The 17089-nt window shown below is 41.8% G+C and overlaps 1 protein-coding gene across 6 annotated transcripts in view; it reads right to left on the bottom strand.

Annotated features, from left to right (window-relative positions):
- LOC131258379 (protein REDUCED CHLOROPLAST COVERAGE 3-like) overlaps window positions 1-16568 on the bottom strand; it is a 35112-nt gene extending 18544 nt beyond the window's left edge. For 3 of the 6 annotated variants that reach the window (XM_058259667.1, XM_058259670.1, XM_058259669.1), the window contains exons 1-10: window positions 16177-16463; window positions 15644-15705; window positions 15159-15251; window positions 14754-14826; window positions 8769-9068; window positions 8623-8687; window positions 1565-1696; window positions 1360-1401; window positions 702-1235; window positions 445-599 (exon numbers count right to left, since the gene is read on the bottom strand). In XM_058259667.1, the coding sequence (XP_058115650.1) occupies window positions 445-599; window positions 702-1235; window positions 1360-1401; window positions 1565-1696; window positions 8623-8687; window positions 8769-9068; window positions 14754-14826; window positions 15159-15251; window positions 15644-15705; window positions 16177-16246 (1526 nt within the window). In that variant the 5' untranslated portion in view covers window positions 16247-16463. Of the gene's footprint in view, window positions 1-444; window positions 600-701; window positions 1236-1359; window positions 1402-1564; window positions 1697-8622; window positions 8688-8768; window positions 9069-9199; window positions 9410-14753; window positions 14827-15158; window positions 15252-15643; window positions 15706-16176; window positions 16464-16488 lie in introns of those variants that run through there. The other 3 variants (XM_058259668.1, XM_058259672.1, XM_058259671.1) reach the window with 3 other exon arrangements.
- Between the last annotated feature and the right edge of the window lie 521 nt (window positions 16569-17089).

Genomic DNA, 17089 nt, shown 5'->3' with positions numbered 1-17089 from the left:
CATCAGGCTATGGATAGTTTCCTGAAGCCCTAATCTGACTGTACATGCAGGGTCTGTGGTTTGGTCATCCTGACTGTTGATCTTATGTGCCCAACTTGGAACCGACAAAACTTCAAAGATTGTAAGATCACAGTATGTTGATCAGTTTCGTGCAAGTGGATGGTTAAGAAAAAATGCAGCAATGCTTCGAAAAAAGCTGAACACTGGATGGCTGGGATCTTCTAGTCAGGGAGATTTATTGGGTCATCCCCCGTCCAGAGCTAAATGCTTGTATAAGCTGGTCATATCAGGATATTATGCAAGTCCTAATGCATCAGATCACTGTAAGGCCTCATCTTTATCTACCTACATAACTACCAATTGCATATTCATATGACTAAATGTGTATGTACAAATGTAACTGAAAGAGCACATATACAAATGTGTACTTTATGAGAATCATACCTATTGATATTCAAGGCATTGGCACCTCCTCCTGGCTGACCTTCAATGTCAATATCCTGTGCTGTATAACTTCCCTTCTTTATATCGCCTGAAACTTTTACAACTGCAGTGTATCCGCAATGTCTCACAACAACAACTCCTAGAGTGGCAGTATCCTGCAAGGGCACTACCTCTGTTAGATCTCGTATTATGAGAAAGAACACTAAAATTATTTATTTAGAAAAAAAAAAAAATCAGGAATTTCTACAGCTTCTTACATGAATAATCACACTCTCATCTGCAGTTAACCCTTTAAGAAGATTCCTTTGCACAACCTCCTTAGCAGACATATCTGATGCCTGACGAGCATCGATTTTGTCCACCAGCTTTGAGCTCGCATCCTCTGCATCTCTTTTCACTATAATACGTAAGTCCCCAACTCGTTCTTCATGCAATATCAAATCTGGGCTAATTTGTAGAGACTTGTTTGAGTGTGTATCACAATCTATGAGACGGCGAATTGTGGAAACGGCCTTAAAGACCGAGGTGTCGACAAATAGATTGTGCAGCAAAAAGGCTTTTCGGTCCCGAGTCTGTCTCTCCTCCTCAGTTTTACATGGCATGCTTGCCAGAATTGAAAATTCTGTGGCCCATGGCCTATGATCATGTTCCCCTTTTCTTCCCTGCCCACCACCATTACCACCCCAGTTCTCATCTTCTGTTGGGAGAGGAGGAAATTTTGACGGAGAGTCAGCAGCCATTGGAGTTATGAGCCATGTATTTGCGCGGAATCCATACGGGAGATTACCGAACTGGAAGTTTGCAAGGAAATCCCAATAATTCCATAAAGAAGAGCTTGTGCATGAACTGCTAGCAATTTGCACATACAAAGTTTTAATTCTAACAGGGAAAAAACAGAAAGTTTCAAAATGTCACCTTATTGTGTTCTACAAAAGCTTTCATAAGGGAGTCATAAGCCTGCATACAATAAGAAGGCATTCAAGAAAGTACTCTTTCCAGCCAAAAATAATTGAACATAAGCAAATTTATGTCCATTCTATCATTTACACTAAGTTAATTAATGTAAATCATAAACTCAGAAATGGAAACTTGTCAAGCAATGTAGAGTGGAAGTACCCACATTAGCGAAGGCCCTGCTAAGCTGTTGCAATAGGTCCACCAGAGAGTGGCTCTGAATAAACTGCTTCCCATCAGTGTAGAATCCTTTGGTGGAAGCAAACACGGTCGCTAGCTTCCCATTACATATCTTAACCTGCACATCCAACTCTCATTAAGAAAACCTTTCTTTTTTCCATCAGTGGAAGAAACAAGACAACCTGTTACTGAAAGACGGGATCTATACTTCAAATAGCATGTCAAGCACGAGGTACATATGCCATGGAGCAGCCATGAACACCAGAATATGGTATGGCCATCAGCAATGCAGGTCAAACCATGACACCAATGGCAAGATAGAAAGTACTTTTCAATGTTGCCACTTGGTTATTGACATTGCTCAGCCATTGAGGCAGCATGTGGAAATAAAAGGAGAAGAAAACAAATCAAACAAGGGCCACATGCACCTTCACATGAATGCCAAGTGGCATGCTCCAATGCCTAGTTTGTACTATATCACAGTGATAAACTCCAAGAATCATTATTGCTAGTAGACATAACTAAGCCCCAATCATGCTCAGTTACTCATGGAAGCTGATGAGCATAGCCACCAAAGGAAAACAGTCTTCGATTTCCAATGGAAAGTAGCAAGAGAGTACAAATGAATTGCATTGAGCTAGCACTATGTTGGTTTTGTTAAGTGGACTAGGTTATTCTCAACCACTTGAGTTTTTCTGTAATACAAAGTTGGCAATGGTGCAAAGCTGTTTTGCACCCTCAGATCTAGAGACATACCAAAACTCCTCTTATGTAAAGAGGAGAAAGTAAGGAAATGAAGCCTGACTAGGGGTGCAACTCGAGCTGGTTGGTCAGGCTGAGGGTCAACCTGAGCCCAACCTGACCTCAAGAAAGCCCAACCTGCATTCCAACCTGAGCTGCCCAACCAAAATCCTCTATACTCTATCCAATTTGACGCAACCGAACCCAACCTGATCCAAATACATGTGATTTTTCCCAACCCGACCCAAATTCACTCAGCCCGAATCCAAATCGGATTAGCATTTCCCAACCCGAACAACTCAAGGACCTTAACAACCCGACCCAAACTCAGGTTGGGTCAATCAGGTTCGGGTTGACTCAAACCCACGTTGCAGCCCTAAGCCTGACAAACCATAGGATTAGTTGGTTCCCACCACCAAATATGGCACACATATGGGATCCAGCTGTTTATAAAGTGGGACCACTTCAATGTGCTGTTATTGTTCTAAAACTAGTTGATTTGACTTGAAACTCAACTCGGCAAGATCTCGCCCTGAGTCGCTGGGAACCTTGTTGGTGACTGTCACCCATTCCTGAACCGCCACGACTCATTGAGTCAGCTTTCTGATTCAGTCATCTCAACATAGCTCAGCAGTGACAAGTGTTGACACACCTCAAGTCAGTTCTACACAGAGTTCAGATGATATTTGCCTATCATATAAATGGACCCTTAAAAGTCTTGTAAAATCAAGGAATGAAGTCCCAAAACACCATGATGCTAGCTATGTTGTTGATTGCTTTAGATATTTTATGTAGTTTAACAGCATATAACTATTTTAAATATTTTTAATTTAATTATTAAATTCAAGGCTTCGAGTTGACAGGACCCAGGTGGTGATAAAGCTGAGTGAGTTTCCAGGCTCATGAAGTATGCATGTCATTGGCTGAAAATCAAGTCATCCTATTGTCAGGTGGGCAAAGTAGATACTCCATTTTCTCAAGGCAGAAAAGTACTAAAAACTTGGTTTCAGATGCAACTCGTCCAAAGGCCAATGTTGACTCGGTTGGAACTTAGTCATTGAAAATATGAGTTATCAGGACTGAAAACTCAATTTTGGGCTGCCCATCATGGCTCGGCCAGGCCCACCCAGCACAACTAGCCCAGGTTGATATACTACCTGTCCTGAACATTGAACGTTGCTGAACGACGGTATTCAACAATCGAGAAATTATGTTTATCACTGTTCTTGACCACTACCAAGCTCCATCATTATCTAATGACAGGAACGGTCCACGTCATTTCATCGACTGATCTAAATCAAGACACATGCTCACACGGCCAATCTTGCATGGGAAAATTGGTAAGTGGATTCTGGCTCTATTAGAATTTACTTTCAAATATGTATCTTCGAAAGTCATAAAAGGGATGGTCTAGCCGACTTTTTGGCTGACCACCTTATGAGGGTCGACAACCAAATTCCAACAAACATCATAGGGATGCACACCATCCATCTTGTCCCATGGCGACTTATATTTGACAGATCACGAACAGAACATTCATCTGGAGCAGGGATCATTATCATCTCCCCAAACGAAAAAAGGAAAGATTATGCCTTCCAGCTAGAGTTTGAATGCACAAACAACTAGGCCGAGTACAAAGCCCTGATCGTCGGGCTGGAAATCCTAATGGAACTGGAAGCCAAAAGCATGAAGATTATTGGTGATACCTTGTTGGTGATAAATCAGCTTGTTAGGCAATACAAGTGCACGAATTAGGCACCATATTATGAGACGGCCGTACAGTTGATGGCCGATTTCGATGATGTTCTACTGAGGTACATCCCACAAGAATTTAATGTCGATACCAATGAGATGGCACAAATAGCGGCAAGGTTGAAGCTACCAGAGGGATTGTCCAAAAGGTTTCTTAAGGTGCAGGAGCATTCACTTCCGACAGTGCAACAAAGGACCCTGACGGCCGAGATAGCTTCACTGGAAACATCAATGGAAGACTGGCAAAATCCAATCATCCGATACTTGATGAGGCAGAGCACCAGAACAGACTGAGTAACCCGGAGGATCGTGCCACATTACTTGATTTTAGACGACAATCTATATAGGAATGAGCTGATGGCCTTCTCCTTAAGTGTCTAGGACAAGACGAAGCTATGGTGGTCATGGGAGAATCTATGGAGCCCACCAAGCCGAATAAAAAATATGTTGATTCATTTGAAGGCACGACTATTACTGACCGATAATTTAGAAGGATTGCATGAAGTACGCGAAGGGATGCCAAGCTTGCCAAAAGCACTAGCCATTACAGCATGTACCAACGTCAAGGCTTCATCATATAGTAAAAACGTGGCCATTCCGATGATGGGCCATATATATCATCGGTCAAATTTATTTTCCATCTTCGAAATACCACAGTTTTATCATTGTGGCCACTGATTACTTCACAAAGTGGGTTGAAGTACGGCTATTGAAAGGAGTCGATTGGGTAGAAGTCATGGATTTAGCTAGGAGCATATCATCCACATGTTCAATATTCCTGAGACTATCACGGTTAATCAAGGAGCATCATTCTCAAGAGCTCAAATCTAAGCCTTTGTCGCCACTTATAAGTTCAGGTTGTCTATTCTACATCGTACTATGCTCAGGCGAACGACCAGGCCAAGTCAATTAACAAGATCCTGAAGAATATTATCAAACGGATGGTAGACAACCACTCACGGTCATGGCTTACAATATTTTCCTAAGTGTCGTGGGCCTACCGGAGATCCTAGAGAACCAGCACAAGGATCGCGTCGTTCGCCATAACATGTGAGCATGATGTCGTGTTACCCATGGAAGTCAATATTGCTTCTTTGAGAGTGGCGTATCAGAATCAGGTGACTCCCGTATAATTTACTGAAGCCATGTTGATAGAGTTGGAAGAACTTGATAATGTCCGACCTCAAGCACTGAACACACTAAAAGTGCACAAGCTCAAGGTTGCCAGAGCTTACAACAAGAAGGTGAAGGAAAAGAGCTTCAGTGAATGTGAGATGGTGTGGAAAACCATATTGCCGATGAGAATGGAGAATAAAGACAAGGAACGAGTAAGGATCGACACAAGTTCAATGAGATTCTTTATTCCATTAAATCATCCATTATAGATAGTACAAAAAATAACTCTCCTACAAGTAGGTTTGCATGAAATATAATAAAAGATAAAAAAGAAAACAAAATGTCTCAGGCCGATTGTCCTGTGAGAAGTCGGTCCTTCATCTTCATTTTCTAATAAAAATAGTGGCTAAGCCCTAAGCTTTGGTCGCCGCCCATAGAGAGAATCATTTTTCCAGAGTATTGCTACTCAATACGCCAAAGGGAGAATACAAGCATCCATGACAGAAGAATTGGAAGATGGAGAAGGTGTGGTGATGAGCTCACATGTAATGTGTTATATTTATAAGTAGTCTTCCCTATCAAAGCTCGTACCATGGCAATCATGGCAAGAGATTTCCAACGTAGTCATTAATGCATACGACGGCCGAGTGCGAACTCCGTACTGCCATGTGTCACATGACGGAGCAACCGCCGAATGCCGAACGTCGAACGTCCCATCACATCTCCTGATGCGAAGGGACGTGGGGACATTGTTTGTACCCATTTTTTACATACCTACGTGGACCAATAAGGTACTGCCACATGTCAGCACTACAAGCTTAATAATGATAGAATTGTACTCGCGCCTGAGGATATCGTTTGCTATTATCCTTTGACGATACGCCTCTTGTAATAAATGCGAGGGTATAGAACTGTACACACGCCTCTAGACGAAACGAAGCGACAAATGACACAGCCCTAATTCGTGTGGGTGATCGAGGCAGGGTGTCCAGTGTGTCTATAAAAGACCCACCGAAGCAAAGTGATCCTATCACAGATCCAAATATGCTCAGAAGATCGTCTCTCACAATCCTTCCAAAATGGGAGATCTTCCCAAAGACATTCGGAGCTCTCGTGATGATTATGAAGATTCAAAGATTAGACTAATTTATGAGCGAATTGGAACCAATGGATTGAGATCCAGTGGGACTAGTTCACCAGTTCTACTAATATTCACGGTCACGATATGGGATCTCTGAAACTGGTCCGTGATTAAACCAGATTCGATGATACAGAGCCCTGAAAACGATTTTCGATATAAGGAGATCACTGCAGCCATACTTGCAAGAGATCTGAAAACGGTTTCAGATTTACGAAGATCTCTTATGGGAAGAGCATATAAAAAAGAGTCTCAGTTGCGAAGAATCCTGGATAAATAAGGAAACCCAACAAGGGTTTCGTCGCCTCCAGAAGTTATAAAAAGAGAACTCAGTGAAGAGTTTGAGGCCCACGCCAAATACAATCTATCTTCACAGTCTTTATCTTTTATCTTAGCCTACCCTAGCATAGTTTTTCGTCTCATCTACTTCTGTCAAGCCATGCTACCGAGAGCCTGAGGTTTAGATTAGATTGATAGTGTCCAACATCACCATTGCAATACTTTGAGAGTAGGATAAATATCCACAACTTTTAATTGTTGGATTTTGATCAACCGAGTCCTTACTTAGAAGATCAAACATTCTTGGTCGCATCCCGTTGACCATTCACCTAGATAGTCTGTCCATATGAGCAGTTCCAGTATTTATCTCTCGTTTTATTTTTATTTTTCTAGTTTATTTGTTACTTTGTCGATTGTAATAAGCATTAATCCATAAATCAATAAAAATTGGCATTGTTTTTTGCATATTTTATTTTAGTTTGTTCATCTTTATTTCTTTGAGAGATACATTGGCTGCAATTATTGGTGAAAGAACAAGTCCCTAGGACACAAGGCCAAAAAGAATCCATCGGGGAGGACTAACTCTTACCCTTCCGCAAATCGCTTGATCGTTGTAGCCGTTGGTGGCTAACAAGGGCAGCTGAGTCCTAAAATTCGGTCTTAAACGGTCCATCTTAGCAAGGGGGTCACCAACGTTCAATCAAACATTGAGTTGAGTAGGACTCTGGCACGCTAGTACTTTCTTAATCACACATGTTAACGGAATACAGGCCCTCGCTTATACGAATAGCCTTGTGTTTGATTGAATTGCGCAAACAACGACATCGCAGTGGGCCCTGATTGTTTCAACAGTGGACGTTTAATACCCACAATTTTGTGTCATGTAGACCACTTGAGTTTTGGATCTACCTCATTTTTGGGCCCACCCCTTAAAATGATCTAGTGAAACTAGTGAACAAGGCGAATTTGTCACAAACATCACTGTATGCCTAGCAAGTTTTTCAACAGTGAGTTCAATCTCCACTGTTTCCGGATGCTGGAATGGAAAGTAGAAAGATGGAGAGGGAGACCAATAAAGAGAGAGAGAGAGAGAGAGAGAGAGAGAGAGAGAGAGGAAGAAGATTCCCTAGTGTTGTGGTGGATTTCAGTCCCCTTTTTTACATGTGCAGCCCATCGTGATGATGCATGTGATTTATCCATGTTGTCCATCCATTTTACCAGCTCGTTGTAGGGCATGAGCCCAAAAATGAGGCAAATCCAAAGCTCAAGTGGACCACAACATAAGAAATAGTGGGTATAATGTCACCCATCGTTGAAACCTTCTTAGGGCCTACCATGATGTTTATTTGTCATCCAACTTGTTCATAAAGGTCACACAGGCATAGGTGAAGGGGAAAGACAAATACCAGCTTGATCCAAAACTTTTGTGGCTGCCAGAAGTTTTCAATGGCAAGCGTCTTATCCCCACGGTTTCCTGTGGTGTGGTCTACAGCAATGCCTTCGTGACATCCACCCCGTCCATCAGATTCATAAGCTGGTGGAATGGTGGGCGCCAAAAAAAAAAGAGGCAGATCCAATGCTCAGGTGGACCACCACACAAGCAGCAATGGGTGACGGGATTTTCAATGGTTTGTGTTCAATCCCATTGTTTCTTGTGGTGTGGCCCACCTGAGTTTTGGTTGTGGCTAATTTTTTGGTCACACATCCTTCCATCAGCTCTTGAAATGGATGGACGGAGTAGATGTCACACGGACACTGCATTGACCCCACTAAACTCACCGGATAAAGCAGTGAAAAGATACTTTAAATAGGAGCAAAAACATCATTTTACCACCGCCAGTCAAAGTCAGTAGAGGAAGATAGGGAGATGAATGTTCGTATGTTGAAAAGCAAACGCTTTTATGATAATAGTTTAAAGGTTGGCAGTGTTTCGTCCGTGATCCAAAAGAAGCAGCTGTATCAAAAAATCTCAAAAGAACACAAATAGAAAATAAAATTAGTAGGTATGGTAGACTCACCTCCATTTCAAAATAGTCATCCTGGCGCCTCTCTTCAACCCCCCGCCGATCACATCTTCTGACAACTGCAAATAAATAAATAAAAGATTAAATAATATAAAAATACTAAAATTAAAAAAAAAAAAAAAAAGGACAAAAATACCCACAGAGAAGAGGAGAGCTGAAGTGAGAGAAGGAGAAGAAGTCGTAGAAGTTGGAGAGCTTTGGAGGGGGCTGAATCGGAGCCATGCCGTACTTCTCCGAGATGGCGGGAATCTCTGCATCTGAAGGAGAGGACAAGGACGGTAATTTTCCACTCGGAGGTGGGCCCGATATCTGCTTCTTCGTCTTCGACGCTGCCGCTTCTGCCCTTCCATTGCTTTGCTTGCCGAAGGCGGTGGTGCACGCGACTATTTCCAGCAGCCTTCGCACGTGTGCAACCGCCTGCTCCTCTTTGCTGTACTCCTCTGCACGTGCAATGTCATGATAATAAATAAATCGAAATTTCTGGGGCAATTTCGTCAGTGACTGTTTATGAATTGACTGGATTGCCCTGCCTGACAATTATTTCTGGAGTGAAATATGGCATGGTATATACCCTCCACGTTTTCTACGTGCATGAAACCGTCCATTAGTGGGCCCCAGACAAAACGTTTTCTACGTGCATGAAACTGTCCGTCCATCTAGTGGCGCCAGACAAACGGTTGACAAATTGCACCAATTGGACGAAGTAATCCGTCTAACATGTGATTCCCCGCACCAATTGGACGACCCTACGGCTCAGTGGTTCAATGACAAGAGTTTCAACACGAGGGTTCGACTAACCATTGCGGTGTGAGTGCTGGCAAGTGTGTTTTAAAAGAAAAAAAGGGCCTCGGTAGAGGGTGTTTCCCTCACTATGGGGCCCACCTTGATGTATATGGTGTATATTCATGCTGTCCATCAGTTTCGCTACGTGAAAAAGTGATGATTGACTATTAAAATATTTTTGTGGGCCACGTAGGTTTTGAATCAAGTGGATATTTGTGTTTTCCCTTCATTCAGGTGTGTATGACATTATGAACAGGTTGGATGGCAAATAAACATTACGGTAGGCCTTAAGAAACTTTTAATGGTAGGCATTCCATGACCCCTGTTTCCTGTGGTGTGATCCACTTGAGATTTGGATTTAATTCATTTTTGGAATCATGCCTTAAACTGAGCTCGAAATGGCATGGATATATAACACATACATCATGGTGGGAATGGGAAACACGTGTTTTCCGGCTAACGCCTGATCCGCAAGGGACAAAAGTTGGGTGGTTATGTCTACTGGTGGGCCACTAAAAGTATGGTTGAACGTGAACCAGTTCATTTGTTTTTGTACATGTGTAAGCTCATCAAACGAGCTGTCAGGCCAGATATTGGCACAGGGCATTTAACCTATGGGGCCCACCTCATGAGAGGCTTGGATCTGGATCTGACAATTTGGTTTGGCTGAGAGTAGACCAGCGACTTCCTATTAACTGTTTAACACTTCACAGGGCTAAGATTCGGTGAAAGGTAGGAATGGATTGGTGGAGCTATTGCTTACCAACCGAAAAAGGTGGTCCAAAAGTGACACGTGTAGGAGACAACGACCTTTCATCACGTGTGTGACCACAATGAAGAATGAGCCAAAACCAAAAGCAGATAGGTGCATTCATCGGGTGGACCCCACAAACCTACGAGGACATGAAAAGTACGAAGTGACCAGCAGGTTTCATTCTATGTACAAACGTGGCCCACCAGATGAATGGACAAACCTCCTTACTCTTCTTTTTTTTTTTTTTCCCCTTTCTTTATGTTAACGGTGGGATCCATCATATTAATGGGCCTGACATCAAACAGTCTACTGAGAATCACATCTTCAATCTCTGCCGTGTTTCATGGCTGCTGAATTGGGGATCCCACCAAAAAAAAAAAAAAAAAAAATTTTATGGAGGATAACATCGCTTTTCGAGGACCATAGAGAAAATCGGTCGGTGCCAGGAGAGTTTGGTGCACCGATTTTTGTGGCAGATTTTTAAAAAGGACAAGGAGCAAGATGTGCGTCCTGTTCCATTTAGTGAAGAGAGATGACGGATGCATTCGTGGTGGAAATCATGGTTTTAAAACCTGTTGCGACTCGGACACGGTGAAACCCGAGTTTCCCTTTGAGTCACCCCGACTCAACTCAAGGCTCAACGAGTCCATCCGAGTCACCGACTATTTTAACCATGGAAACAATGGATCATGTCAGCCCAAGGGGCAACTGGCCCGAACCGGCCTCCTGACCCACTTGACCTGTCGGTGGGCCAGATCTCCTGTCCAGGCCGAACTCAAAATCTAAACAAAATCAAACGAAGAGTATATACGTTTTTTTTTTTTTTTTAATCTTTGTTTGTATTCACTAACTAGATTAAGCAATGCATTGCTTATCTTTATATCCCAATCTTAAACTTGAGTTGGTTTAAACGAGTCCAACCCATTTAAAATCAAATGGGTTGGGTCGGATCTGGCTGGATAAATTTTTAAGTGGGTTAAGCGCCAAAGGATCATAGGTCCGGTTAGGCTAGAATTCTTGGCCTTTAGTAAATGGTTTGCACCCATACACTCGTCACCCATGGAAACCAGATGATGTGCATGGGATAAAAGGTTTAAGATCCTATACCTTGGTGATCCAAATAATTGATCTTATGGCCCACCATGAATGACGGATTACATATTCGAAGGTCCTAACCATCCAATATTTTTATTTTTATTTTTTTTTTATTTTTTTTTCTGATGAATGTAAACCGTTGCACATTGAGGGGGTTAGGATTTTCGAAACTAGAAAATTTCAGAGGGGTTTCCCCTTACAGAGAGGCCCATCGGATCAATGATTTGGATCACCAAACAATGGGCCCTACATTGATAGGATCTAGTGAACAAGACCCCATAACTCCTCAAAGAAAAAGGGAATAAATTAAAAGGTTACAAACATTCAATCGGTGCAACTTCAGATGGTGGGTCCATCCAAGAGTTGGACTGTCAATAGATTGGAGCAAAACTGGCAGAAACTTTCATCAATTTAAAAGGTTCATGCCGTTTGCTGATGTCCCGTTTGGCGTTTTCTATAAGCAGACAGACCAAAGGGCAATGGAAAGGATATTCCTTTGTAGGGGAGTTTGTTTGTGGGACGTCACTTACCTGTAAGAAAGCTGTGGGGGCCACCACGATTTTTGTTTTATATTGTGTCATATCCACTCCGTCCATCCGTTTCATCAGCTCAGTTTATGACATGGAACCAAAACTCAAGCAGGTCGCAAGAGAGAGGATTGAACAAGTTTCGGATCAGGGTTATATTTGTGCATTCCGTTCATCCATGTAGAATCACTCTCCCAATGGGTTGGATGGCATCTAAACATCACGGTGGATCTGAGAAGTTTTCAACCAATGGTGCCTTCATCCTCACTGTTTCTCATGGCATGGCCCACTGTAGTTTTGGATCTCACACGTGTTTGGGATCATGTCCTAAAAAAGCTGACGAACCGGATGGATGGACTGGATATAAACAAAAACACCGTGGTGGGCCCCATGGAGCTTTGGGTTAGGACGCGGAGTGCGTTCTACCCCCGCCCGTCCCTAGCTCCGAACGGGTAGTTATGTGGGTGGCCCACCGTGATGTATCTGTACATCCAAGCCGTCTAACCCTTTTCTCAAATTATTCTAAGGCATCGAAACAAAAATGAGGCAGATCCAACGCTCAACTGGACCACACCAAATAATAAGCTTGGTTGCGATCAACTGGAGCACACACAAATGACTCTTACATTTAATGCTTTGAGATCAACTTGTTCACATCACCGTAGGGTCACCCAGTCAAACCACGTCCCCTCGTGATACACACCATGTGGGACCCATTTCTGCAACACTTATTCACCCACGCAGAGAAGTGATTCATATCCATGGAAACTTGTTCACATCATTATTGTGGAAAACGTTTTCACCTACTGAAAGTTACTCATCTTACTGTACGTGGTGACTGTATTATTTGTATTACATCTCACAAGCACATTTACTGAAAGTTACTCATTTTTGTTTTGATGCCTTAAAATAATCTGAGAAAAAAGATAAAGGGTTTGGATGTACAGATACATCACGGTGGGCCCCCACAGAACTGCCCGTTTGGAGCTGGGGGACGTGCGGGGTAATACGCAATCCGCGTCCTTTGGGATAAGGTGAGCCGCTTCCCTGTGCGCGTACACTTGACAATAGCGGGCGCGGATTAGTTACTACCCCGGCCTGTTCCGAGCTTGGGACAGGCAGAGGCCCCGCGGGCCACTAAGGGGTCACCGTGATATATTACTTTTATCCACACTGTACATCTATTTTTTTCATATTATTTTTAAAAACTGTATTAAAAATAAAGCAGATTAAAAGCTCGACTGGACCACACCACAAGAAGTAGCAGTGCTAAGGACACCCACCATTGAAACCTTCATAAGGTCTACCGTGCCATTTATTTTCCATACAACCTGTTGATATGGTCGTATATACCTGGATGAAGTGAGAAAATAAATATCATCCTGATACATAACTTCTGTAATCCTTGAGAATTTTTCAACAGTGGGAATTTAATACACAATGTGTAGTCCATTTAAGACTTGAATATCCCTTATTTTTTGTCCAGTATTCTAAAATAATATGAAAAAAATGGATTAACAGTGTGGATAGAAGTCATACATCACGGTGGTCGCTCGGTGGCCCATGGGGCCTTCGCCTATCCCGAGCTCGGAACTGGTGGGGGTAGTACCTAATCCCCGCCCGACAATGGCATTATTTAAGCCGTTTGCTCTACGGCAAATAAATTACCACGTGGGACATGCCACAGCCCAAAATTCAACCACAAAGCTGACTGGAGGACGTGAAATAATTACACCACAATAAATCTCTACCGTCCGTGTGTTCAAATTTACAGATATCAGGTGGACCTCACCATCCACGATCCATAACCAAAAGCCGTCAGAATTTCGCCAGCTGGATGATCAGAATCATCCAACGGATGGAAATCATTGGCCCATTGCAGTCTAAACAGTGACCTATGAATGAATCATTCAGTAGCGTGTACATTTCTTTATATGGTACGGCACTTTTTGTCATCTTATGAATCAAAATCCAGGGAAACACCGAACCTGAGTGGCGATGCTGTTTATGTGAAATATATGTATAGCGTCAATCAGATGCTTTGACTGAAAAAACTATATATGTGTGTCTATTTCTATAGCGGTGCTTTCAACTGTATAATTCACTGGACCCCACCCACATGACATCATCCATCAAGAAACCCACCATCTACATGTAGGTCCAACACGCGGGTTTCTCCACCTTCTAATTAGTGGGCCATGTTCGGATAACCCATCACCAGGATTGCCTGCGTGTGGCAGGAAGTTCAGTAGGTGAGGCTTACTGTGATGTTTGTGAGTAATCCAACCCGTTTCTCTGTTTTTCAAGCTCATTTTAGGACATAAAACAAAAAAAAAAAATAAGGCGGATCTAAAACTCAAGTAGGCCACACGAGAGGAAAAAGCCGGGAAAGATATGCTTACAATTGAAACCCTCCTGGGTCCACCTTGATGCTTATACGTCATTTCCACTGGAATGAATTTGAAAACACAAAAAATTTCAGTCCGATAGAAACTTCTGTAGCTTGTGAATGATTCAACGGTGGTGGTCGTTCAATCCCCATTATTTCCTCTCATGTGAACAACCTGAGCTTCCTATATAGATCATTTTTTGTCTAATGACGTGAACTGAGCTGGCAAAATGGATGGATGGGATGGATTTCTCCCAAACATCACGGTGACCCCACCTAACTAGCTTCTGAGGGCAGAAACTTCCAGCAACACCCTATCACATGCAATCCGCATGGTTTTACCACAGGCTCGGCCATGAGGTGAATAATATCATGGTAAGTAGTATCAGTAGCTTGTATCAACGGTTAGATTGTAAGGATAGTCCTGTTCTATCTTCTTGGACGGCCCAAAACATTGGTAATCCACCAGACACGTGGGGGAAAACGTTTTCTTAATAGTTTTTTGTCAGACGCGTTTAACAACTTTGGCCCATACGTACTATTTTCAAATCAAAGCAGAAAAGGTGGGTAAACCTACCTTCTACAATGGTTAGAGTGCAGGGTTTCAGAGAAACAATCTCCACCGTATCGTTTAACCTCTGCCCTCGAACCTGCAACATTTCTTAATATTTTCTATTATTTTTTGAATAAATACCCCAAGGAAATAAATAAGAAAATTGAAATTAATATCTACACCCACCCCAGTTGACAGATATACCCATTTATTTACTTTTGGTAGTGCGATAATACAACCTTGTACTGTTATATTATCAATAGTAAGAAATGGGTGCATCTGTGGCTAAAAACAAGCGTGAGCTGATTGGCCCACCCAATCAAGGGTGCAATCGATATTAACCAAAATGCCCCAAGTAGCCTTGGAGACTTAGGTGGACCAACTAGCTTACCCCTCTGGTTGCTAAAACATTAAGGGCTTTGATTTTACCTCATGAGACAATGAATAGTTGGTAATGTGACATGTCTCTGTATTAACAGCTAATAGCCTTCTTACATCAAGAATCTTATCCGTGGAGATTCCCTACATATTACGAAGAGAAGAAAAGAAATTGCATTGATTACATGAAACTAATCCTTTGTTTTTTCTGAACCATTTGAGAAATGGTGGTGATTCTTCAAATGGCCACATGGGAATAGTTGTGACGCAATCAGACCATCCAAACCGCAGAACCCAGAACAGAAATTTTGCATTAAACAGATAATACTATCTGATTTTGTTCCTTCCCAATTTGGACCAGTAGTCCATTTTATAGCTATCAACTGGATGGTTAGGATTGCTTAATCACTTTGATTTTAGAGATATATGATCCATCTACAATGGGACCCGCTATTTGAACGGTCTAGATGGCTATTCCAGGAACATAGGAACCTAGCCAATAAATAAATAAAAAGGAAATAGAAAAGAGACCATACCTTTAGTATAACTTGAGAATCATAAGGTGTCAAAACAGTGATATCAAGAACGCTAGGAACAACTGTGTAAGAAAAAAGAGAAAACAAATAAAAAAGAAAAAGAAAAACCATTATCCTTTGGTAGAAAAATACATGAAAAGGCACAAAAGAGAGAGGGAATTGATAAATAAACCCATCCTGATTGGCTTTCACACACCCACTTTTCATTTTGGGAATTAGAACAGTACAACAAGTGAACCATTTCAATTACCAAAATTGAGAATTGGGTGTATGAAAATTTTACAAAAAAAAAAAAAAAAGGAAAATGAAAAATGGGGTGCTGAATATTAAAAAGCTAAATAAAAATTTAGGGGGATAATATTCACATCCCCATGTTTTTTAATGGACACACCTTTTTTCCTACTTTTTGGAATCAGAATAGTATCTTCTAACACCAAAAGTTGGAAAAAGGCGTGTATGCATTAATAAAAGAGAGAGATATGAATGTGATTAACCAATATATAAAAGCATTTACATATGTGGTACAAGCTAACCTTTCTCCTCCTTTTTCTTCTTCTCTCCCTTAGCTTTATTTGCCTTACCACGGCCATTTTTGGGGGCCATTTTCCTTGAAAGAGCTAGCTAGCTTTTGGGAAACCCTTTATAAACTCTTTTCAGACCTTTAGCATTTGAATAACCTCAGCTAATTAAAACAAAAAACAGTGAGAGAAACAATGATATATAAATTAGCAAAAGCTATTTTTAATAGCTTCCATTCATTTGAAAGAAGAAAAGAAAAGAAGAGACGATTGTAACGGAAATCTGTAAAGGGAGTGTTGAGGATAGGATAAGGGTTTTGGGTTTACCCTTTAAAGGATTTTTAAGCAATCCTAGCCTTTCGTTTTTGCTTGGGTCTCTCTCTCTCTCTCACTCGTGGTTGCCTTTTAGATGGAAGAGGTAAGCGTTCAGACAAAATGAAGAGGGAAGGAATGACCGTTGGTTTTAACACGTGGAGGGCTGAGGATGATTGGGTGATATGGCCGAGCATTTTGTTTTATCACGTGTTGGGACGTTGGTGAATGCAGACCAACGCCTCTGGACTGGGACTCGGTAGTGAACCCTCCAGTACCGACATCTCGGTATCGTTCGGCCATCCCTGTCATAATATATTTGTTTTTATCCCAGTTTTTTTTTACTGCATGAGGCCAGAGGCAGATCTAAATTTTAGGTGGACCACATTGCAGGAAACGGACCACCTAAGGAAACGATGGTGTGGACCACATTGCAGGAAACGGTCAACCTAAGGAAACAGTGGTGATTAGACACCTACATCGAAAACTTTCTATGACTCTAACCTGTTAATCAGGTCAAAGGAAAAAAATAAAATATCAGCTGGTTTCAAACTTTAGTGGCCCTTAACCAATTTCCAGTTGTGGGTGTTTAATTATCATTGTTTTTAATAATGTG

This window comes from Magnolia sinica, chromosome 10 (genome assembly GCF_029962835.1).
Source record: "Magnolia sinica isolate HGM2019 chromosome 10, MsV1, whole genome shotgun sequence".
NCBI lineage: Eukaryota > Viridiplantae > Streptophyta > Magnoliopsida > Magnoliales > Magnoliaceae > Magnolia > Magnolia sinica.
The sequence above is the reverse complement of the archived record's forward strand: the minus strand, read 5'-3'. Positions and strand labels throughout refer to the sequence as shown.